Consider the following 25,694-nt stretch of genomic DNA (forward strand, 5'->3'; position numbering starts at 1 on the left):
TCGTGAGTGTGTGTGTGTGTGTGTGTGTGTGTGTGTGTGTGTGTGTGTGTGTGTGTGTGTGTGTGTGTGTGTGTGTGTGTGTGTGTGTGTGTGTGTGTCGCGACACACGTCTCGGGAGTCAGCAGCAGGCATCATTATGCACAAGGCAAACACAGCAAAGTTTCCACAGACACTATGATGATTTAAACCATCAATTAACTACATGAGCTTGATTGCACTTCAGATCCACAAACAGCCATTTGTGGAGAGAGAGAGAGAGAGAGAGAGAGAGAGAGTGTAGGAGGGAAGAAACGAGGGAGGTTCCAGTGTCAGGTCCGCTAGAGTAATAATCAGTCTTCCTCTGCCTCCTGCAGAGGAAACCCACACAGCTACAATTAGAGTGAGACAGGCACATGCATTTACAAGCATCATTAATATGTTACATTAGATAAACAAAAACATAACAAACAGTCCATGTATTCTAGCCTAGCACAGCTACACAATCCACCCATGTTAAAACTGCAGTTAGTTAGCTGCATTAGTATTAGCCAGGTATTCTACCTCCCATAGTCCATGTATTTTACCTCCCCTAGACCATTGGTTCTCAACCTGTGGGTCGGGACCCCCAGGGAGGTCCCCAAATGATTAGCTTAACTCAAACTCTGCCATCAAAATACCCCTTTGTACCCCTTCTCTGCCATGCCCGTAGAGCCCGTAAATGTAATAAAAATTAATTAAAAAACATTTTTTTATCGAACCGAACTAAAATAGGCCGGAACTAATGCTCCGTGATCGGTTTCTACACGGACACATTATTGAGCGGACAACTTTAACATTGGAGTCCCTGAACCGGAAGCGGAAGTCCGTCCTCTATTTTGGCCCGTTAACTTTCTTTCTGAACTCAATTGAAAAAGTTTCAACGGATTTGAGAAGCTGATGGAATACGCGAACACACGATGCATAGCAGTGTCCGTGTCACGCACGATGGGAACTGGACGAGCGCCCACGTTAACAGGTAGGAGAAGCCGGCAGTGAAAGACATAGAGAAATTAACGGGCTTTACGGCCGTAAACTACGAATGAGTTAATATTTGAACTGGGGGGTCCCCAGTTCAAATATGATTATTGTGGGGGTCGCGGCCTGAAAAGGTTGAGAACCACAGCCCTAGACCATGTATTCTACCTTCCCTAGACCATGTATTCCACATAATCTAGTCCATGTTTTCCACATCCCATAGTTCATGTATTCCATATCATCTTCTAGTGAATCTAGTCCATGTATTCCACATTGTGCAGTCTATGTATTGTATTCCACATTATACAACAGGTAGTTCTAACAAAGCAATCTGATTGGTTGAAATAGCTCTCTACCCTTAGTGATATTGAGCATTATGGAACAGGTCTCATCAAACAAAGACATTTCAGGGACATAGTAGCTAAATGTGGCATTAAAATATTACACATTTCTATTGAATATCTTAACTCTTCCCACGCTTTGAACGTTCACGTTCGCCCGTTTTCGCAAGACCTCTCCGCCAATACGGCGCTCGTTCGGTTCGTTCGTCTGATGACTGTAAGCTGATGAGGGGTCGCGCGGCCGCCTACTGTAAACACATTTTCCGCGGTGATGGTGTAAAAAATCCATTATGCGTTAGATCAACGGAGAACAATTCACTTCCTTGTTGATTTCCTCTGGCTGTAAGGCTCTGTGGCCAGTGACTGGTCTTCTTCTTCTTCAACACATAACAGGCAAATTCACATTCATTCTCGCATGACGCCGCCCTCTGCTGCCTGGCAGACCAAAGTGCACTATTGCACAACCAAAAAATAAATAAATAAATAAATAAATGTCTGTCTGTCTATCTACTATAACGTCGCAAAGGTAAGCCGCTTTTTGATGGCACCAGACCCAATAAATAAATAAATAATCTGGCAGTAGGAGAGTTAATATCTTAATTACAATGAAATTATTATTATTATTATTTGTTTAAGGATAACTGTTGTATAAACGCAATATTACACAAGGGTGTGTGTTATCGTGATTATCGGCACTTCTGCGCTGCCTACATGTCTCTCTCCTCTACAAATTCTCTTTTTTTAGCATCTTCATGTCTCTCCTCTACATGGTCTCTTTATTAAACTCTTCTTGTCTCTCTTCTACATGATCTCCTTTTAACCTCTTCTTTCCCTCCTCTGCAGGCTACCGCATCCGTTTGGGCTCCAGCACGGACAAGAAGGACTCGGGTCGCCTCCACGTGGACTTTGCTCAGGCCAGAGATGACTTCTATGAGTGGGAGTGTCACCAGCGAGCCCTGGCCAGAGAGGAGAGACACCGACGCCAGATAGAGGAGGACCGCTTCCGCCCGCCCTCCCCACCACCCATCATCCACTACTCTGAACATGAATGTAGCCAGCTGGGGGACAAGATCAAAGGTGTGTGTGTGTGTGTGTGTGTGTGTGTGTGTGTGTGTGTGTGTGTGTGTGTGTGTGTGTGTGTGTGTGTGTGTGTGTGTGTGTGTGTGTGTGTGTGTGTGTGTGTGTGTGTGTGTTAAAGAAGCGATTTCATTTAATTCAAATAATAACAAAAAGGGTCTATGTTCTGATAGTACTAGTTACTATAGAGTACAAAGGGGTTCTGTGACAATGTCAGAAACTGCCATTCCCACTTCTAGGTTTTAAGGCCCACATGTTCAGTTTTCTTTATTTCCTGATTACATATTATTTTCTGGTCATTGTATGCATTCTATTTTATGCCTGGTTTGGTTGCATTATGTTTTCATCAGTACTTGATTCAGATTTTACCATTTCCCAAGCACATGGTCATGGTCAGCTACAAACAATTTTGATGCTAGGTATGCTAGCTACTTGGGGTTAAACTGTTTGTATTGGTTTGACATTTATTTATGTACTTAATTATCCATACTGTTAAGATCCCTTATATTTTCATTCAGTTCATGAAATGATACACAGGACATAAGAGCTGGTTAAACATGCATTTATTTATTCAACAGATCATTGATCTTTGTCAATCTAACATACTTACTCCTGTTGGTCCTCCAAAAGAATCACAGGTGTCTCCAGAGCTCATGTTATAGTGAGGAGACTGTGATTGGAACAGACCATTGGGAATTTAGGGGTGTTTGAAAGATTGCATTGTCTATTCATAAAGAGTTGGGTTACTGAAAATGTATTAATACTTAGTTTTCTATTTACTTAGCTTGGCTTAAGCTTTATTACATTGTGAAATGTTTCTTTGAGTTGTACACTTGAATTTTAGGTGTAGTTGGTGTCCCTGGTCAGGGATAGTTGGTTTGATCCAACTAGGGGAAGGCCCCGCACCATTTAAGCTCCTGAATTCAGGTTGAGTTAGTCATTCCGGTCTCTGAGATGAGAGGGGGAAGTTAGGGGCACAATGCTCTGGAGCTCTGCCTTTAAATACTATTGAAGTCAGTAGCACTTATAGTTATGCTTGTTTAGGCATTCCCTTTTTCATTTTTGTCTATTTACTATTTTTCTATTTTTGTCTATTACATTTTTGAGCTTCATCTTTAAATCCTACTTGCCTAAAGAAAATAAATTGGCATATTTGAAACCTTTGTTTGCTCTGTTCTGTCCACCTTGCGCTCATCCGAACGAACTCTTTTACAGGTTCTACAGCGCGCCTCAGCCTACACGGCTAGTCTGGTGCATCACAGGAGCAGGGACAGATGTATGCAGTAGAGAGAGAGACACTGGAGCAGCTCAGACGGTTCTAGCCTTTTTATTCAGGTGCCTGAATAAAAAGGCTAGAACCGTCTGAGCTGCTCCAGTGTCTCTCTCTCTACTAGTTACTATAGAGTGTTTGGTCCATATTTGGACTTCAGCCTTATACCATGTGAGGAGGAAAAAAGCAGTTTCAGTTGCTCCACCAAAACTGTTGGGTGACACGCTTTCCTCCAGTCAGGATAGAGCGGGGCCTTCCTCCAATCATGGTCGAGTGGGGGCGGCCTTACGCACACCAAGGCCCGTCCCCACTTGATCATGAAAACTGAAACCGAAACTTAAGTGAAATTCCTTAGGGGCCTTTTCCACCGGCAAAGAACCGGTTCTGGTTCTTTCTCCCGTCTATGGGATGAACATGTAGCTCTTCCACCAAGAACCGGAGTTGGTTCCGAACCATAAAAGTTGGTTCGGAACCGCAACCACAAAATCCTTGGCTCTGGTTCAATCTGGTGGAAACGCAAACAGGTTCGCAAGAACGAACCACGGTTCCCAAGAAAGTTGAACTGACACTGGTTCTGGAACCGGTTCTTTGCTGGTGGAAAAGGCCCCTTAGAGTTGGACAATATCGGGATATCGGCAAAAAGCCAATATTGAACATTCCCACTCCTCTCCTCTCCTCTGGGGTCAGATGACAGTTCATTTCCTGAGGCGGTGCGGGTGCTGTTGACCTGGGTGGAGAGAGGCGAGGTGAACCGGCGGAACGCCAACAACTTCTACTCCATGATCCAGTCCTCCAACAGCCACATCCGCCGCCTGATGGGGGAGAAGACTCAGCATGAGAAGGAGATGGAGGAAGCCAAAGAGAAGCTGAAGACCGCCCTGTCCGGGATACTGGCTCAGTGTGAGTGGATTATGTATTGTACATAATGTAGTGTTTGCTGTATGGCAGCAGTTTACTATGGCATGAATGTGCAATAACCTACCCGTACGCGTAGATCACCGTACGAGTGGATACCGATACCAATGTTCTAAAAATGTTGCGCAGTACAAGATATTTGACTTTATAGCCATGGTATATTGTTATTATACCACACCTATCAACCAATTGCGTCATTTGACCAACCCATTTCATAAACTACAATATATAAACACATAAAGAAGAGGCAAAGTCTGTAATGTGGAATACAGATTTATCTTATTTATGAAGTACACTGGGCCTCATTCACTAACCGCTCGTATTCGCAAAGTTTCTTCTCAACCCACTGACACAGTTTTCATGAAGATTCTGAAATTAACTAATGTTTTCTTACTTGGCATTTGGCAACAGAATCTACGCACAATCAAAGAGCACGCTTACACACATTTAATTGCTGACATGTTTGCCAAAATATATTTGCAGTATCAGGGGAATACACTAGCATACTCATAATTCATACAACACATACTCATAAAACATTAAGTAAGGGATAATGACTGGCTCTGCAGTGCTTGTCAATAATACAAAAAAATCCAAAATAATTTCTATTATTAGTTTACAGCTCAATTATGCCCTATTAGCCTATTATTAGTTATATATTCATTTTTGAGGGGGTACCAATTGGACCCTTTACAAATCTATTAATAGGCTAGAGAGATCCACTGATAAAGTATGCCTTTTGACTCCTGTATGAACGTTCAGCTTTGTAACCAAATAAAAGAGAGGTAGCCCATTATTCAAACCGCCGTATCTTCTGCTTTACAAGGTTGTACAAAGGATTCTGTCAATTTAGTTAGCAGAAGAGCTCTCACCTCGCACAGACTGTCTTGTAGGCTACTTTGCAGTGTTGATATGGGCTTGAAGCAGAAGAACTTTTATTTGTAAATGCCTAAATGGACACGGAAGAGTACCAGCTTTGCTGACAGAACGCTCTGCTTCTCAATGTTGGTCACTGGCACTTTTTGTGCATTTCATCAGTGAAACAGCATATTAATTGCGTTTGCAGTTCGTTCGTTTGGCTTGAGCAGCGCGAGCTGCTGCCGAGCTCACGCTGCTCTGCCTCTGATCTGAAAGCGAGACAGGCTGAGGGAGGGAGGGATCGCAGCGCAGGCAGAGAGTAGTATGAATAATACACGTTCCGGGGTTAGGGGTGAAACCCGCCTCTCACATTGTGTTTCCAAACGAACCATTGAACGTGCTTAAACTGTGATATGCGCGAAACCCCGGACATTTGAAGGAATTTATAAAACCCCCCCGGACAGGCCGGACAGCCCCCTAAAAGAGGACATGTCCGGGGAAAAGAGGACGTATGGTCACCCTATGATAACTCAGGCTGAAGGCTGAGTTATCAGGCTGAAGGTTATTACTCCTCGCTTATTACCCAGCTACTAAATAAAATTAATAATTTCACTCAAAACTAAAAATGAAACAAAGTAATTCCTTGTTTACAGACGGCTGAAAGTATTCCACAAGTGTTGTGCTGGGCGTCCCCCCAGCGTAACACGGTCGCCTTGGAAAACAAGGAAGTGTTGATCCATTTTCTGATACTGCGTCATCTATTCCTCGCTTAAAATATTTTAAACATTCTTGAGTGCAACGTTTAGTTCTAAATGTCGCTGTGTGTTTGTTTACATGGCTGACATGTTTGATACGGCAAAAGATTTGCGCAGTGCAGCCTGACTGCAGCAGGTGTTCTGAGCCGTTGATTAGGCAGCGGTCTGTTATAGAGTGGAGCGGTCTGTTATCCAGAAATATCAGACCTCTGATTTCAGCGATTGACCAATCAGAATCAAGCATTCGAACAAGCCGGGTAATAAACACACATATAACACACAGTACAGTTTATCCTCCCAAGACAAAGTCTTTAGGACATTTCATTTGAGTCACTGTTTGGCCATTAGATCAGTGGTTCTCAAACTTTTTCGAAAGTATGTAAATCGTTCCTCTATAAGATACAGTATGTGTCACGAGAATAGTAGTTTGCATTGCCACAGATTGAAAATAACTTTTTAACATCTTGACATTTATATTATTAGATATTGAGTGGAAGGAAGTTAAGTGGATGTGTGTCAACCTTAAAGGTGATACACCATGCATTTAAAAAGTATTTATGTCATATTGTTTATGTCCCAAAAACGTTTTTCAAAAGGTTTGAGGCTAAATTACCACTCCTGAATATAGAGCCTCTCATTTTTGAATGGCTCTCAGAGCATTTTCAGCTGCAGTACCACCTTTGGCCTGAACTGCGCCACCCCCCAAAAAAAAAAATCTTCAAAAACTGCCGTTTATGACGTCACAAACGGCAGCAAATCTGGACTGCCTGTTTTGAGAACCCGTGGGATGCTTTTAACTCTTACTGTGCCAATCCCGAACTAGTTCGGCTTTATTTGTCCTTATCAGGGTGCCGATCCCGAACTAGTTCGGCTTTTTTTTTTTTTTTTTTAAGAAAAATTTGAGCCGGGCCGCCGGCCGTCATCTGTTTACACGGCCCGCGAGAGCGTCGCGCCGCCGATATTTACCATCCACTCCAATGCAATCCAGGATCTTTAGAGCTCATTTTCTCTGTTCCATGCATATCCATGAGGTGTGCAAGGTTTAATCATGGCTAAATCGCCGAAAATAGGGCTTCTAAAATGCTTGGTAGCCAATAGGTAACTTCAAGCTAACTTCATCCTGTTCCTGTACATGCACAAAGGAAAGTGTTCAGGCGAGTCATGGCTGCGCATGGCTTGTGCATATACCAGCTTGTCTATGTAGGATTCTATGGCCATTGGGCGCCCTCTAGTGGTGAAAAGGTGGCATTGAAAGAGTTAACCTCCACCTTCCCAAAACCAGAGAAAGACACAACGGTCTGAAATGGGACTTTGTGAGGATAGAAGGTGCTAGTGGGACCCCAAAAAAGGGTTTTAAAATAGGAAAAGTGAATTTTCATGGTGTATCACCTTTAAGGTCATCAGGCTTTGGTTGTTTATTTCCTTGTTCTGTGGAAGTGGGTTAAAGGTAAGTTCATTTCATTGTCTGTACCCACATTTATGTGACTGGCAGTGTGTTCAGCTGTGCAGTAGAGTTGCAGAAGTTCAGCTGTGCAGTGACCTTACTGAAAGGTTTGTTTTCCAGTGTGAGGACCATCTCTAGGGATTCACTGCTTTGTTCATTTTGTCATCTTTCCCAAGACATTTAAAGATGCTGGCTTTGCCCTGTGTGTTCTTTAGTTTATTGACACAGCAGTCATGTGCTATGAAAGATCGTTGAAAAAGTAAAGTAAAAATCAATAATGCAGCTTTGGTGACATAACAGACATCCTCTACTGCCCTGCCTTACTCTTTAAGGCTTTGGTTTTCACCTCTTGTGTTAAGCCACTGCCTACAGCAGTCTGTGTCTAGCACGTATCTTTACCAGCATGTTGACCTGAATGCAAACATCAGCCATATAAACATGCTCAGCATGATGTTTGTATTTTTTTATAAGGTGTGTGTGTGTGTGTGTGTGTGTGTGTGTGTGTGTGTGTGTGTGTGTGTGTGTGTGTGTGTGTGTGTGTGTGTGTGTGTGTGTGTGTGTGTGTGTGTGTGTGTGTGCGCGTGTGCGTGCAATTCTGTCCTATTAGCCATCCTCCATGTCAGTAATCCATACAAACACTTATTTATATTCATGTGTTGCCTTACTCTCAGTTCATACTAATTGAATCATGGAGATTGGACTCCGGTCATGAGCCTTCCCATGGTGCACCTGGGTTCAAAAGTGTCTCATCTACCCAGTTTTACACCCATTGGACACTCTGGAGTCTATTTTGAACGTGCAAATAAGAGCAGCTCTTAAATTAAGAGATGGAGGCGTGATCAATTGCCATTTTGCTATTATGAGTGTGGTATTTTGCGCACTAATGCAAGGCGATGTGCGCGAAAGGCCCTGAATTAGTCAAGGGTGTGTTTGGGCGTTCATTTATTAAAACCAATGAGCGTGGCGGCTGTCATTCCCTTTAAAAGCCATAAGAGCTAGCGTTATGTGCTCTAGAGACATTGACAACAACACCCAATAGCTGTGCATGAGGTCAAGGCACGCCAACGTCTCATCTTTGGCACAGACAAACATGGACGGACAGCAATGTAATTCTCCCTTGCGCACTTACCTTATTAATTTAGTGGAGTCCGTGCTTTCTTTGCTTATTTACATATCAGTGATATCACACTTGCAAGTCACAGTAAGAATGTCTGTGCTATTAGAGCTGAAATTGTGAAAAAGAATTGGTTCAGAATTGACTGAGATGTGGGTCATGATGCCGAGTTGTCTTACCATGGATTTGTGCGCTCAGTACGTAAGAGCCGAAGTTGCGTATTAGCTTGATCGCGTGTGATAGGGAGACAATACAGTCATGGCTGGTAACGAAAACAGACATCCCAAGGAATATGTGGACATTTTAATTTAAAAAATCAGATCAGAATTGAATGAGATGTGGCCTAGTCATTCTGCTGTGTCCTTATACAACCAAATGGACCTGTGCAGGGAAGCCACTGAGGAGGCGCGCTCTTGTGGCCAAATAAACATTTATTTTTGCGCTCACAACATGGTCTGAACGGTATGCCTTACGTTTTTTTAAGTCAAGGTTCATAATAGCATTTCACCGCATTGCGCCCCTTAAATAACATATGAACACTCCCCCAATGTGTTTAATATACGCTGCCGACTCTTAAACCATAAGTGTTTGCGTTCACTGCCACTTGCATAATACCAATTGCACATACTGTAAGATGGTGCCATCATCACTTAATTAAGGAATATGAGCTGGGATTAAGAGCTACATTTTAGGGCCCTCTGTCTCTAAAAGGACAAATCCACCCGTCCTTCCTAACACCCTGTCACCTGCTTCCTTTGCCCGTTCAGCTCACCTGAACCATGAGCTTTGTCCAATTAGTCTGTAGTGATGCACCATGAGCTTTGTCCAATTAGTCTGTAGTGACGCATGCCATGAGGTCACATGAAACAATTAACATTAATCACTGACTGAACAGAATCAGATGTTAAATAAAATGTTGCTGTACAACCCTACTTCGTTTTAATAATGAAATGTTGTACTACCAATCAAATGCAACAATGCAGTGTGTGTGCATGCACGTGCGCACAGCCACACCACACACACACACACACACACACACACACACACACACACACACACACACACACACACACACTGCACACACTGCACACACATCCTTAGCTGACTTTTTCCACTCCTCTTCCCCATCCTCTCTCTCTCTCTCTCTGTCTCTCTCTCTGTCTTTCTGGATGGTCTCTCTGTCCTTCCCTGCATCCTGCCACAGTTGAACAGATTGTGTCTGTATTCCAAGCTGCTTCCAAACAAAAGGCATGGGACCATTTCTCCAAAGCGCAGCGCAAGAACCTGGACATGTGGCGCAAGCAAGCCGAGGTTGGTACTCTCTGCTTCTATTGTGTTGTTTCTCTGGTTGGTGCGCTTCATCATTAGACCATGGGACTGTTGTTGGTTTAAGTAACTAAGAGGTATTTTTACTTCACAGGAGTATTTCCAATGTTATGTACTTTTACTTCTACTCCACTACATCTCAGAGGCAAATATTATACTTTTACTCCACTCCAAAAATGTGAAAACTAGTTAATAGTTAATATTGATTATTATTACAAAACATACATTAACCACTTCAGCCTTTTATACATTTAGTTCATGTGAAAATAGCAGATCTACCAGCTCACAATGAGTCGCAATGCCACACATTGTGAGCTTGTAGATCTGCTATTTTCAAAAGATTTTTATACATTTGAAAACTTTAATACTTTATTTTTTTTTTCACTCACTCTTTATTGATTTTTTTACACACACAAATAAACCATGGCAACCATCATCTCTTCACATTAATCATCATCATACTGTTCATACACAGGATTTACTTTTTTGTCTTCTTTTTTTTCTGTTTTCCTTTTCACATGTCCATCTTCATTATCATTAGAATATTTCCACCATCTAGTGTCCGTCGTTATACCTTTTGTCCTTATTCTGGAGAGTTATTCACATTTACATTCAGTGACATTTTACACATCTTATTAACCATCCTTTGTTCAAATAATTCCCATAATATTAACCATCAATTATTAACTTAACTCCCCTCATCTGTTCTACCTGTCTATGTCCAATATAATGTTAACATCCAAATGTCATGCCATACACGCACTCACAAACAAACTACTACACTAATCACACTACTACACTAACACAAACACACACACACAGGACTTCCACCTAGGGGCGACTACCCCCTACCCTCTCTAACTAAACTGAGGGGTTTGTCCCCATCATGGACAGGGCCCCCTCTCTAGACCTGAAAATATTCCCTACTCTTGGGTCCTTCCAGCGTCTAGCCAACTACACAGAAGAGTAAAAAAAAAACACCAAACATATCAAAAACTACACAATCCCCCTAAACTAAACATCCCCTCGTCGGTCCCGTCTGTCATTCAAATATGCTTCTATTGCAACTCTAGATTCCCCTTGTCCTTTCTTTCCCATAGCATGCGGTGCCCGCACTCACTTTTTTATCTGTTCTTGTCTCTTTCTTTCACTTTTTCCACCGTTCCACTTTTCTCTCCCGTCTTCTTCCTCAATACTCGCTGCCATCTCTCTACCTCCTCCTTCCTCCGTCTCTCGTCCATCGCCGCCTCGCCTGTCGTCTCTGCTCCCGTCTCCAGCGACACCTCCACGTCCCCCGCCGCCGGGTCTACGACCCGTGTCTGCGTTGTTGGTGGTGTCGTTGATGGTGGTGGTGATGGCGGCGGTGGTGGTGTCCTCAGGCGCACAAGCTGGGGGCCACTGTGCCAATTCTTTGACTGTTCTTGCCTCCTGTCTTTCCCCTTTTTCAACATTCCTCTTTTTTCTTCTCCCGTCTTTCTCCTCAACACACGCTGCCATCTCTCCACGTTTTCCTTCCTTCGTCTGTCCTTCTCCATCGCCGTGTCAGCCGTCATCTCCGTTCCCGTTTCTTGCTGCGCCTCCTCATCCTGCATCTTCTCCGTATCCTGCGTCGTCTCCTCGCCCAGCGCCGCCTCCACGTCCCCCGCCGTCGATTCTGGTGCCCGCGTCCGCGGTGTTGTCCTCTCCCTGTAGCCTCTAGCTCGGATATCCCTCGCTGCTTCTGCCGCGGACGTATACACCTTCGTTCCGTCGTCCCACTGGACTCTTAGCTTTGTATATGGGGATTGAAACGTAATTTTTTCTTGTTTTAACAGCCGTTTAAGTGGCACGTACTCCTTCCTAAGTTTGACCACTTCTGGTGGGTAGTCATGGTCCCATCCGAGCCTCTTCCCGGCCACCTTTATCTCCTTAGCCCACGCCTTTCTGAGAACCAACTCTTTTACATCAAATCTGTGGAAGTTGATAATGATCGAGCGTGGGGGAGCCGCGTCGTCCCGAGGTTTTCGCGTCAGGGCTCGGTGGGCTCGCATGATCTGTAGCTCCGTGTCCTCTGGTAGGTCGAGTTCAGCCCACATCAGTTGCTCTATGAAGTCAACCATGTTTGACCCGTCTTCTGCTGTTTCTGGACAATTGAACAGCCTTATATTGTTTCTCATTTGCCGCGATTGCATGTCCAGCAGCCTTTCTTGTAGTCTCCTCACCCGATCCTCCAGGTATTCTACCAACTCGCTCGCCTCTACTTGCCACTCCTCCGTTGCTAACACTCGGCTTTGGACCTCCGCTATCTCCGCTTTTCGTTCCTCCATCTCTCCGCTCACCTTCTGTTGCTGCGTGTCCATTTCTTCTTTTAGTATCCTTATTTCTTCTTGGTTCTCTCTCCTTATTTCTTCTTTCAGCTTTACAAAGTCTTGTCTCACTTCTTGTCTAAAAGTTTCCATGTTTTGTTTGATGTCAGCGAGTCCTCTGATCACCTCCGCCATTTGCTCGGCTGTCGCCATCTTAGCTTCTTCTTATTTCTCTCAAATACTTGTTTTTAAGCACCACTATGTGTTTTTTACCGGTTCTAGAGTCGCCCTAGCTTCTTCCACACACTTTTTTTTAAATGTTTTTATCTTACATGTTGTTTTGCATAGTTTATTTTCCGACTATCGGGGAGCTTGCTTTTCAGGCTGTTACTCCATCCGCCATCTTCCCGGAAGCCGAAAACTTTAATACTTTAAGTGTATTTTGATACATACTTTTGTACTGAAGTAAATTTTTAATTCCGGACATTTACTTGAAACCGAGTATTTCTACTTTGCAGTATTGTTACTTTTACTTAAGTAAACATGTGAGTACTTTTTCAACCACTGCTAATAGGCTCCCGTGTGGCCACTGGGCTGGCCAGTACATAAGCACCATAAGTTCCAGTATATTTTTCCATCTCAGAGGGAAGCCGGGAGCAGTTAAAACTACAGTATATACAGACACCTCTATTCCTTCTCCTCCTCCTCACACTGACGACTCTCACTTTATATCACTTAAACTCACATTTTCCTTCTCATTGTCATTGTCCCTCTGTCAAATGACACATTAGTTATCATGGTGATGTATTGCATCTCAGGATCCCAGGAATGTGATACAGTCCTCATTCATGGTGGGTCACCAACCACTTTTTTATGGGTCACGACTGAAGTGAAAATCCCATTTTCTCTCTATATATATAGAGAGAGAGAGAGGGAGAGGGAGAGAGAGAGAGAGAGAGAGAGAGAGAGATTTTTTATTACATTTAAAGCTATACTGTGTAAGTTGCTCAACTTGTGGTCAGTAGCTCTATAGCAAACCTCGGTCGCGTCCGCGTCTTTCGGCAGTTTTTTCGGTTCTCACACCCCCGCGTCTGCCTCCACCTCGCCGAGATCTATCTTTTGAGGGGTCCCTGGTTCCTGTGCGTTCAGCCATTCCGGAGATAACCCATGCTTCACCGTGCACCGGAGTATAGAGAGTTAGAGACACACGGGAGACTACAAATATGGCTGCCCTAGCGACCCCACTCCAAGATGCGCTGTGATTGGCCGGCAGTGTATAACCCTCGCTGTGATTGGCCGGTAGTATGATGACGTCATTTTGCCGCGAAATTCTCCCCCCCTCAAGGCTCATGGAAAACTTTAGCGATTTAACAGTTAGGACCATTTTAAGATTTGTTTTATAAAAAAAGTTACATGGTATAACTTTAAAAAAATTATTGTATACATTTTAAAACAAATCTAAGAAATGCCATAAATAAAATAATAATAATAATTAAGAAGCAGTGAAAATATCCGATCTACAAGCTCGTAATGCGGTGCGAATGAAAGCAGTTTTTACTATGGTGAAAGAAATGCAAATGCCCTCTTTCCATGCCATACCTGAAGGCAGCATTCAAAGAGAATTGCCTTGTCCAAACTCTCCTGAACTTGAATGCAGCATCTTACATGTTGAACGAATTGCCCTCTCTGTTTAGAAGCCCATGCCGTTACCCCACATCTCCAGTATTGACTTGATTATGTTTAGTTCAGTGTGGTATCAAGTACCGGAAATGGCCGACCTCGAAGCTCACAACTCGTCGCAGCGTTGTGAGCTTGGAGGTCTGCTATTTTCAATATTTTCACCAAAAGGCCCTTTTAGAAATTGCAGCCTCTGCCTCTCTAACATTCTCTGCACATCCCTGATCTGTTGGCTCCGGTATTGGAGCCAACCAGGAAGTAGAGCGTTCTTCCTGGTGCTTCTTATTAGTCCTTCTGTTTTTTTAAGCTTTTGTTGGCTTTGTTTTGCTTCTGCTTTGTTTTAGTTTTTTTTTTGCCATTTTAATTTAGCACTTTGAGATTTGTTTCAAATATAAAGTGCTTTATAAATAAAATGTATTATTATTATTCAAACGCCAAGGAGTAACTTTTATTGAAATGTATAGCTGGGGGCGGAAGGGGGGAGTCCGTCCTCTAGATATGTTGTAAAGCCTCAAACAGAGTCGGGTCTGCGGTGGTGGAAGGCTATCCACCGCCGTGTAGTGCGGTGTAGTCTTTTTGAGTCATAAAACTACAACGTTAACGCTCAAAAAGACCGCGGACCCGACTCTGTTCGAGGCTTTACTCTATGTCTTGATTTGATCGGATCTTCTCATGATAAGAGTGGTCCTGCATGGGACTGTTCCAGAACTGTTAAGTGGAAAATCACATCATCTATCGTGAAATTAACAGAATGTTATGTACTGTACCTCACACATGTAGAATTGTATTAAATGTTAACTATTACATACTTCTTGTATAGTTATAGGTAATTAAGAATGGTTTCCATAGGTCCAGCTTAGCATCAAGCAGGTGGCAGCTTTGACTTTCATTCATGCTGTTTATTCAGAGAGGTTCTTTGGCCCGCAGGTGAAAAAGAAGGGATGAACGACAGAACACAAACTGCAGCTGAGCGTTCCAGCTGCTACAATGTATCACAGTTTTACCTGCTGTGTCACTGTGTATTTGTGAAGAAGATAAAAAACCTTCTACCCAGGATAGATGTGTACTATGCGTGCGTCTGTTCACTGTTGGCATATTTTGGTCCCTTTATCTTCCTAGGAGCAGTTGTTGGTGTGTGTTGGTGGCATGTAGCTTTTATTGATGTCCATCAGATGTGGTGTGTCTCAGTGTTTGACGTGTGTGTGTGTGTGTGTGTGCGCGTGGTGTGTGTGTCCTCACACAGCGTGGTTGACTACCCTCCATTCTGCTGCTCCATTAACTTCAGTGGTCCTGTAGTGCTGGAAGGCTCAGGCATAACCGTTGCCCAAACATCCCCCCTGTAGGTAGAGTTGGAGGCTAGCGGTAGGTTCAGTCAGCCATTCTAGCACACATTCCTATTAGCATAATGTCCAACGTCCACCAAGGGTGCAATGCACCGCGTTCCAGACCTAACAGATATGATTTCATTCACAGCAATATTGGCGCATAAAACCTTTCAAAACTTTACCAAATTGAAGGCAAACCCATTTTTGCCCTATGCCCCCTACTGGTCTCACAGCTGCATTGCAGCAGCAGAGGTATCAGTCAGTGAGTGGAGGAATGGAAGCAGAGAAGATTGGTATTTGACAGTCTCTCTGCTGCTGATCTTCTCCAGCTTCTCCGGCTGTCAGATTAAGGCGGAGGTAATCCACAGTTCAATGGACACACATAGGGGGAAATATGCACACACATACATATACAGTATCCACAAGTTTCCTACGCCCCATAGTGCATTGCGCAAACGTCTGCACCGAGGTTCCGCCGCCGATTTACAAGCTCACAACGGGTTGCATCTGCGACGCGACGTGAGCTTGTATGTCTGCTGTTAAACCCGGAAGTTTGGTCCTGATAGTCTCCAGTAAACTCCCGCGGAAACTTGTGGATAGGGAATCACAGACACATTCAGAGAAACACACTCAAAGAGAGACATACTGTATATACTGTAGTGCAGACATATGCAGACAATCACACATACTGTACTGTACATTGACACTCAACACACATACAGAAACATTTGCCTGGAAACCAGTCAGCAGATTTGGTCTGGCACTTCTCAGTTGTGATTGGATTTCACTCTCTCCAAAGTAGTGAGGGACCACTAATCATTCAGCGGCATAGCTGAATGGTTAGGGAGCCCGCCTGGGGAAGCAGAGCCCCCTGGTTGTCCCTGGTTCGATTCCAGGCCAGGGTAAAAATGTCGATGTGTGTCCCTGAGCAAGACGCTTAACCCCTAATTGCTCAAACGCTCCTTGTGGACAGCGAATCAGCTGGGTTGGGCTGAAAATACTTAATTTCCCCCTCGGGATAAAGTAGGTAACTATTATTATTATTATTATTAATCAGGTTCCAGTATGCATATCCCCTTGGAAATGCAGGTTCCAGACGAATATCTAGCAGTGATGTTAGTCTGGCCATGCAGGCTAGAGACACATACAAAGAGATATGAGAGACATACAGAGAGAGCTACATTCAGAAACACACTCAATCAGGAATCAGGAACAGCAAATCACAGGATACATGTGAGTTAGTGTGATTGGTGTGGGCAACCAGACTATTGTTCTTGTCCATTTTTGAGCGGTGCTAACCGCTCCTACATCTGGCTTTGTGTGTATGTCCCGCCTCATCCCGCATTGGCCAAGCTTGGCAGGTTGCTTAAAGCAATTCATTCATAAATAGCACGGCTCACTTCACACCGCGTGTGATTTGTATTTCACCAAGACTTTTCTGTAACCCCAAAAGTCCATTGAGTCACTTTTTCTGTAATCCCAAAACCCCAAAAGCCTGTTCAATGGATTTTTTCTGATTGGACAATATGATGTCCAATCCGACAGGATTGGTCAAGCTTCACATGACAGCATAATATGTAATGTAAATGGTAAGATGGAATTCATCAGGAACAGTACACATTTATTCCAAGTGGATTCCTCGTGACTGCAATTTCCCAGAATTGCGCTTTTCTGTTTTAATGTGCCATAGTGTTTCTCATGGTATCACTATGGTTGTGGTTGTTACGAACCTGTGTTAAAAAGTCATTACTGATATTTCCCAACAGAACAATACAGTGCAGAGTAATACTGTTAAATGTAGCTGTTTCAGTTTCCATCTGCCTTGTTTCTGTTCCAGAGAGAGATAAAGCCCTGGGCCCCAGCCCAACCATCTCCTCTTTACTTATCTACTCTCCTTTGTCTGTTGAGGACACCCCATAAGCACTCAAATTCACCACCAGTCTCCCTGCTTGTAAATTCTGTCTGCAGACACAGGAAAGGAGAGATGACAAAACTGATCACACTCTGTTTCTGTTTTTCTTTTTGCTGGCACAACCCAGCTCTGTAGTCCAACCAGACCGGCTGGAAACGGCATGGCATCGCTCATGAGTGTCTTTGCTGTGACATAGATCATTAACTCTGCCCCTCTTTGGCTGTCGTTGTGTTCCAGGAGATCAGGAACATGCACAACGAGCAGCTGATGGACATCAGAAGAGAGGAGGAGATGGAGATGTCGGACGACGACATGGAAGACACGAACGGTGCAGACAGCAAGGACTCTGAGGACCCAGGTATAAGACTTTGGACCCTTCTACATGAATTAAAGTTCTCAGTTGCCACGACTGATTTCAATCATTTGGATTCCATAGAAGCTAGCATGTTGCACAGCGAAAATAGTCTATCTACAAGCTCTCAATGCTTCTGCGGTTCATTGAGAATAGAGCATTTGAGTTGGTCACACTAGCAATATGTTCAGAAGTAGCTTCCATAAAATCTTAATGGTCTCAGATATTTCATATAAAAACAAAATTTTAAAGCCTCAATCTGTGATTTCTTCACCTGGTTGACAGTATGAAGAATAGCAGGAATAATATCACTAAAACATCATAATTCTACAATATTGTGTTAAAGTTATACTGTGTAAGTTGCTCAACTAGTGGTCAGTAGCGTTATAGCAAACCGCGGTCGCGTCTGCTTTTTTCGTCCGTTTTTCGCCGCGGACCGGGCCTTCAGACCACCGCGTCCGCCTCGCCGGCTCGCCCGCCTCGCCACGCATCCGTGGAGGTGTCTCTTGTCCCTCTGCGGACCGGCGTTGGGGAGTTACAGGCTAGACTTCTAGACCAGCGTAAACAAAGCTGTTGAAGCAAGCTATTTCCTGAAGAGACGTGATTGGCCGGTAGTGTATCATGTGTATGATCTGCAATGTGATTGGCCAATTGAAATCCCGCCCCTGTCACGGCTAAGTAGAAAACATATAAAGTAAAGGCTTTTGGGGCTGAAATTAACGGAGTGGGGGTTCTAAAACTTTAGCGATTTAACAGTTAGGACAACTTTAAGATATGTTTTATAAAAAAAGTTACATAGTATAACTTTAATTGTTTCAGAATTCACGCTAGTGTGATGTTTCACCAATCACATATTAGGACTTGGCCATGTACAAACATTTTCAGTCGTAAGATTTTATTTTTGCTTTAATCCATGCTTCTGTACTGTATGCCTTGCATGCATAAAAATGTGCATTGAAAGAAGACTTTGGCACCTACGGAAGGGGCGCCACGGGCCCCTGGTAGTGACTATTGTAATGGCATACCCCATAGCAGTGTTTGTACCATGTCTTTGGTGCAGATCAGTCCTGATGTTACGTTTGTGACATCTACCTATCACATTCGACCCTCCCTAATAACAATAATACATCAAACTTATATACTCTTAGTATCCAAAGTCGCTTCACAAAACAAATCAAAATGAACAGCTTTATTAGACCCTCAAGGCAATTTCACTATACGGTACGTCTTTAAATCGATATGTATGTGAATGTTGCAGCCTTGAAGGGGCCACTGTCAGCAGGAAGAATCGTGTGTGTGTGTGTGTGTGTGTGTGTGTGTGTGTGTGTGTGTGTGTGTGTGTGTGTGTGTGCGTGCGCGTGTGCGTGTGTAGCTGTGTTACAGACGGAGGCCTTAAAGGAAGAGAACGACTCCCTTCGCTGCCAGCTGGACGCCTACAGGAACGAAGTAGAACTCCTCAAGCAGGAACAGGGCAAGAACCAGCCAATCAGCAGTGAGGAGGACAGCACACACGTTCAGCAGCTCAGCTTCCTGGGGCAGGCTCTGCAGGGCATGCAGAAGGTAGCGCACGCACATATCACACACACACACACACATGCACACAAGCTGTCTGTCTTAGTATGACTAAAGGCCTGTACTCGCCAAACCGTCGTCTGGCGTTGTCTGAGAATTGGTTTTATAGGGCAAAGCAGTGGTGGACATGCTGTCTTTCTGTTGGTACTTGGGATCAAATAAACTATTGCGGGAGCAGGTGGTGCTTGCTGGCGGTCAAGAATAGACAGGGGATTGTGTTGAGTTGAAACCTTTGCAGGAGCGGGCGGAGCGGGATTAACATACTTGTTGCCGGGATTAAAAAGCAACTTTAATATTACATGCCACCATTTCATGCTTATGTGCATGATGGTGCACAGGTCATGCACGGATAATGCGCCATGTAAACAAACATGGCTGCCATGTTTGAAAGAGCTGTTCTGGGAGTCAAACATGCATTTCACGATCGCGACCATGCCGAAACTGGAAGTAGGAAGTAGGGAGAGCAAAAAAACGGCCAACTCTGGAAACTCGTGTTTGGCACACAGACACATACGGCCAAAACTCTGGAAACCAAGGTTTGGCACCAAGGTTGTTAAGAAATCAAACAAACAGCAGGCCTAGAAAACACTCACACTGCTGATTGTCAGCTGTAATGGAGCAACCGTTAACCCCATTTAACACCTGACGTCTTCCAGTCTGATCTCCCGACAGTCAGGAGATAAGACAAAACATTAAGGCACTCACTATATATTATACACCTTAACTGTCTCTCACTCACACATGGACACTCATACAGACATGCATGTACAGACAATCCTGTGCTGTAATGAATAGACTAGTTTTGTGCTACTGCATGGGCAAAGTATAACACATCTGTGATTGCAGCTGCACGGATGAATGACAATGTTTATTTCCCAAACCTATACTATTCCAGGTTGAGGTTATGCTCCATTTGCTCTGCTATCAAGCAAAGAGCATTACGTTCTTGAGTTCTTGTTTCTTTAAAGCTATCAGAATTCCATTCACCTTGGATGCCACATTAGTTGGTGTATCTTGTTAAATGGTAAATGGTGCATTTATAGGCGATTTATTCCAAAGCGCTTTAAGGATCAGACACACTGTACGATATTTAAGTGGTCTGCGATTATTGGATCGTTAGAGTATTTCCTTCTTGAAATCGGCTGTCATAATATCGTTGTAATTTTCACACTATCAGATTGATCGCCGACAAGGGATCACACACTGCCAGATATTTCACCAGGATGCGATCTAGACCCGAGACATATAGCCAACATTTGTTTTTATTCCAATGTCCAACGAAAACGTGAAAGGCTCCCGATTGTGCGTGCAGCGAGGCAGGACGCAAATGATTTTTATTCTGTCTCTCTCCGTGCGCATGCCCGCACGCACACACACACATACACACGTGTGGTGTGAAGAAACGCTCGGGAAGGGATCGCAGAGCGCTATTATTGCGGCCAGATCTTCTCGCTGTGGCTTTCACACACAACGAGCAAAATTTCGGCGAGCAAAGTCCGATCTTGGAGCAGATCAGCGGTTTTGTCGGCGAGCGCCAAAAATGTACGCCAACAGCATAATCGGTGCAAAAAGTCAGGCAGTGTGTGTTACTTAAATTGAATTCACCCATTCACATACACATTCATACACCGAAGGTGGAGGAAACCATGCAAGGCACCAACCAGCACATCAGGAGCAATTAGGGGTTCAGTGTCTTGCTCAAGGACACTTCAACTCTGGGGAACCTTGCGGTTCTCCATCCAGCCGCTCTACCGGCCACTCTACCCCTGAGCCACTGCGGCCCAATTTTATAGAGAACATTTCCCTTGCAATAATTATTGCTCCTGCCTCCTATAGGTAGACATCCGCTCATAGTTCACTGTGGCACCATTATGTCCACTGTGACATTGTTACAGAATGCCTACTGTTTTTAATGTATTTATTTATGTTTTGTCATCTATGAATTGGGCTTCTTCCCCACATGGGTGGAGGTCAGTAGATTGATGACTGTAGTTTAGTTGATGTGAAAAGAGAATAAACTATCTTTAAATGTTATGCCTTACTGGCTGCAACTGCAACTTATTCTCCTGTCATGATGTCTGCTTTTCCCAGAACCCAAGCACTGCTTTGGAAAGCTCAACATGTGCCGTTTGAATTGAACTGATTCCCTCAGCTTTCATTTGTCATGTCCTCACCTAGCTAGTTGTCACAGATAATGGAAATGATGATAGATTTTTGTTTAGAGCATCCATTACACCCCTGCTGTTCATTTCTGCAGGCAGAAAGAAATTGCTGTGCCAAAATACAGTATGTCTCTCATGGTGTGTTCATGAAAAGATTAGCTGAATGGATTAAACGGATTGGAAGATGCCAAGTTTGGATAGCTCTCGCCTGATCCACGTGTTCATCACAGCCACACAAAAGAATTACCATGAAATGTTATCAGCATGTAAATTCAGTCTGTTTTCCTCTTCATGCATTATGACGAATGTGGTTATTGCAGCATGAAAGCGTTCTGAATGTATCATCACACTTTACTGATGAATATTCTCCCAACATACAATACATGCTAAAGCCCCCTGCAACTTGTTAAAGTGCTCTGTATTCAAATGAGCACAGCAGGAGGTGGGGGTTCTTTCTCATCTCAGTTGGGTTCTCTGTGAATGAGAACCTAACCCCTGGCTATCCCCAAAACGTAGCGCTCAGTTTACACTCACATTTACACATGAAGCTCCTTAATCTATTCGAAGCTTTTGACAGATATGTACGAATATATGCTCATGTATATGCATTTGTATCAGTAAAAATGTCAATCAAAAACAAGATATACAGTTCTTCAAGATATGTAATCTCACGTTGCCAGGGCCCAGTTCAAAACGTTTTATCCATCTCCACGCACGCACGCACGCACGCACGCACGCACGCACGCACGCACGCACGCACGCACGCACGCACACACGCACACACACACACACACACACACACACACCTGCTCTAGATCCAGATAGTTTTAGCAAAAACAGAAACAGATGGTGATAATTCATCAATTATAGTTATTAACGTTCTAATAATTTGTAGAAGTGAAACTTGAGTTTGATTGTGCCTTTCCAATTCTAAACTAGTAAAATACACTTTATGAGTTTTAATTCATACTGAAAAGCAAGATAACACAGATGTTATGTTTGTTGATTTGCTGTTGATTTGATTTCATGCTTTCTCCGTCATTAGCTGCCTGCCATAATTAGTTAGTAGGATTAATTAGTAGGATTTATCAGAACTCTTTCCACCTCTAGCTATAATGCAAGCAGTGCTCAATAGGAAACATTTATAACCTATACTGTAGTCATTAACTGTCTTTTTGACAGCCTTCACATCAAGTAAACACAGCTGTTTTGTTGATTCGTAATTCATGGGTTGCAGCTGCCAGGGCGCAAGCAACCGTGACTAGACTCGATACAAATCTTGATATGCCCAAAACGTATAGATTTTCAGGAGATCAATAACTCAATAACTTTGGAACCGTGGCCCATAATAAAATCGGGTATCGATCTCCATCCCTGTTCATGCTATTTGGCTTTTTTCCTAAGAAACTGATGACATTTACAGGCAAAACCCTGTTTGACAGTCGATCCATCCAGCAGTGTCCGAGATTAACCTTTACACAGTTGGACACTCACCCACGGACATAGAAGCAGGGACAAAAAGTAAATCTCCATCTCCCGGCCTGCCGGACTGGTGGAAATTAAACCAGCATTGGGATCACTTTGGTGTGCTATCAGATCAGGAAATTAAACCCGACCTTTACTCTGGAACAAATCTCCAAAACGATTAGTTTAATTCATAGAATTAAACTCATCCAGGGTGTCAGGATGTCCTTGATCCCACTGGAATGATGGATTGATAGGGGATTGCCAGGGCAAAGTGTGCTATGTAAATCTTGCTCTTTTGTGGCTGCTGGTGTCTCTGTATGAACTGTGGTTCATACAGAGACACCAGCAGACACTAGTATGTTACATGCTACATGTTGCATGTTTTACTGAAGAACGATTCAATTTTTTATAGCAACTATTAAAGATGAGGGAGGAGTTGAAACAGCGGGAGGCGGACCTTGAGAAGAGTACGGAGGAAAAACAGCAGCTGCAGAACCAAGTTCAGACCCTCAAAGAAGGACTGAAGAATCTCCAGAGTACAACTACACACACACTACAGGTAAGCACACACGCATACGCACCCCCCGCACGCTTGCACACACACACACGCTACACGCACGCACACACACGCACGCACGCACGCACGCACGCACGCACGCACGCACGCACGCACGCACACACACACACACACACACACACACACACACACACACACACACACCTGCTCTAGATCCAGATCAAGTTTGTTTCAGCAAAAACAGAAACAGATGGTAATAATTCATCAATTATAGTTATTAACGTTCTAATAATTTGTAGAAATGAAACTTGACTTTGATTGTGCCTTTCCAATTCTAAACTAGTAAAATACACTTTATGAGTTTTAATTCACACTGAAAAGCAAGATAACACAGCTGTTATGTTTGTTGATTTGCTGTTGATTTGATTTCATGCTTTCTCCGTCATTAGCTGCCTGCCATAATTAGTTAGTAGGATTAATTAGTAGGATTTATCAGAACTCTTTCCACCTCTAGCTATAATGCAAGCAGTGCTCAATAGGAAACATTTATAACCTATAGTCATTAACTGTCTTTTTGACAGCCTTCACATCAAGTAAACACAGCTGTTTCGTTGATTCGTTCACATCAAACAGAGTGAATGAGTTGATCTGTTACAATGATGCCTTTAAATGTGTGTCCCCGTCCCCCTCCCAGTGATCCATGGAAAATATGGTAATTAAGACCTGAAAAATACCCAAAAATGTATTCTAAATCCTAATGCTTTTCTGAAATCCGTGGTGCTCAAGAAGGACCCCAAGAATAATATGTATTTGACCGCAGACCCCAATCTAAAAAGAAATTGTTCCGGGGACCCCCCAGAAGCAAAGATGTTGTTAGAAATGTTCGCTTTAAAAATATATATAAAAGATTTGCACAAATTCTAATGTTTTTTTTTTCTTCAAAAATAGCAGATCTAGAAGCTCATAGCGCGGCACTCGGTGTCATCAGCCAGCCAATATACACTGGTGTATTTGTCCCGCACCACAGACCAATCAGAAGCCGCGTGTGGTTTCCACTTGATATTTATGTCCCGCCTCCCTTGGAGATAGGAGCCTGGCCAGGCTGAGAAGTGGCTGGTACCCAGGCTAGAATTCAGCACCATGGCCAGAGACACAGCTAATCCCAGTGCTACAACATGAATTCAGCACCATGGCCAGAGACACAACTAATCCCAGACAGTGCTGCAGACAGTGCCCTGTCAGCCTCATCCTTCTCTCTCTGACTTTGTCTGTGACATAGACTGTAAAAGAAATATGGATGGTGTTAAGCCATTGGTTTCTATGCTGCGAAAATTACACTTTTTGGCCCTTGTAAGTACGGGTACCGCCATCATTGTAGAAATCAACGTTCATTGGTAGAAATGGCAGAAGGAGCGAATACACTTCCCGGCAGCGGCGTCTGCCGCGGCGTCGTCGGACTTGCCGACAACAGCCGCGGCAATGATTCCTATGCCGTGGCAATTATACCTAATCCGTGGCAACGCCGGACAGACCGACAATCGAGCTGCGTCAGCCGCTGTTGCCGAACCTATCCCCCCCCCCCCCACACACGCAGGCACCATGATCAGCAGTGGACCAACGTGCTCATATAGTCAATTATGTATAAAAAAATGAATGAAGTATTAAAACAGTCATGTCTGCTCTCTCTGGTGGTCGCTTGCTGACCTTCCGGATCTGCTGGTGGACCACCGGGTCCGCCGGGCCACACCGGCAGCCGCCGTAGCCGCCGTCACCTGCCGGGCTTCACCGGCAGCCGCCGCTAGCAGCCGTCACCTGCCGGGCTTCACCGGCAGCCGCCGCTAGCAGCCGTCACCTGCCGGGCTTCACCGGCAGCCGCCCCGTCACCTGCCGGGCTTCACCGGCAGCCGCCGCTAGCCGCCGTCACCCGCCGGGCTTCACCGGCAGCCGCCGGTGACCCGCCGGGCTTCACCGGCAGCCGCCGCTAGCCGCCGTCACCCGCCGGGCTTCACCGGCAGCCGCCGCTAGCCGCCGTCACCCGCCGGGCTTCACCGGCAGCCGCCGCTAGCAGCCGTCACCCGCCGGGCTGTCTGTCTGTCTGTCTGTCTGTCTGTCTGTCTGTCTGTCTGTCTGTCTGTCTGTCTGTCTGTCTTGGGTCTTCTCCACCTCGCCTCTCCACTTATATCTATCCATTTTACGCACAGCTGTTTTGCGCTGCACGTATCTATCCCGCCACACACACACACACACACACACACACACACACACACACACACACACACACACACACACACACACACACACACACACTGACAAGCGCTGTGGGATTACCTGT

At 44.2% G+C, this 25,694-nt stretch overlaps 1 protein-coding gene across 1 annotated transcript in view; it reads left to right on the plus strand.

Moving 5' to 3' along the window:
- Positions 1-25,694, plus strand: part of LOC308302067 (ecto-NOX disulfide-thiol exchanger 2-like) — a 126,717-nt gene that overhangs the window by 88,043 nt on the left and 12,980 nt on the right. Inside the window, exons 7-12 of the mRNA XM_080746249.1 lie at positions 2,178-2,411; positions 4,369-4,581; positions 9,972-10,078; positions 17,530-17,650; positions 19,017-19,204; positions 23,258-23,344. Coding sequence (XP_080602375.1) covers positions 2,178-2,411; positions 4,369-4,581; positions 9,972-10,078; positions 17,530-17,650; positions 19,017-19,204; positions 23,258-23,344 — 950 coding nt within the window. The remainder of the gene's footprint in view (positions 1-2,177; positions 2,412-4,368; positions 4,582-9,971; positions 10,079-17,529; positions 17,651-19,016; positions 19,205-23,257; positions 23,345-25,694) is intronic.

This window comes from Nannobrachium achirus (genome assembly GCF_963921795.1).
Source record: "Nannobrachium achirus genome assembly, chromosome: 17".
Lineage (NCBI taxonomy): Eukaryota > Metazoa > Chordata > Actinopteri > Myctophiformes > Myctophidae > Nannobrachium > Nannobrachium achirus.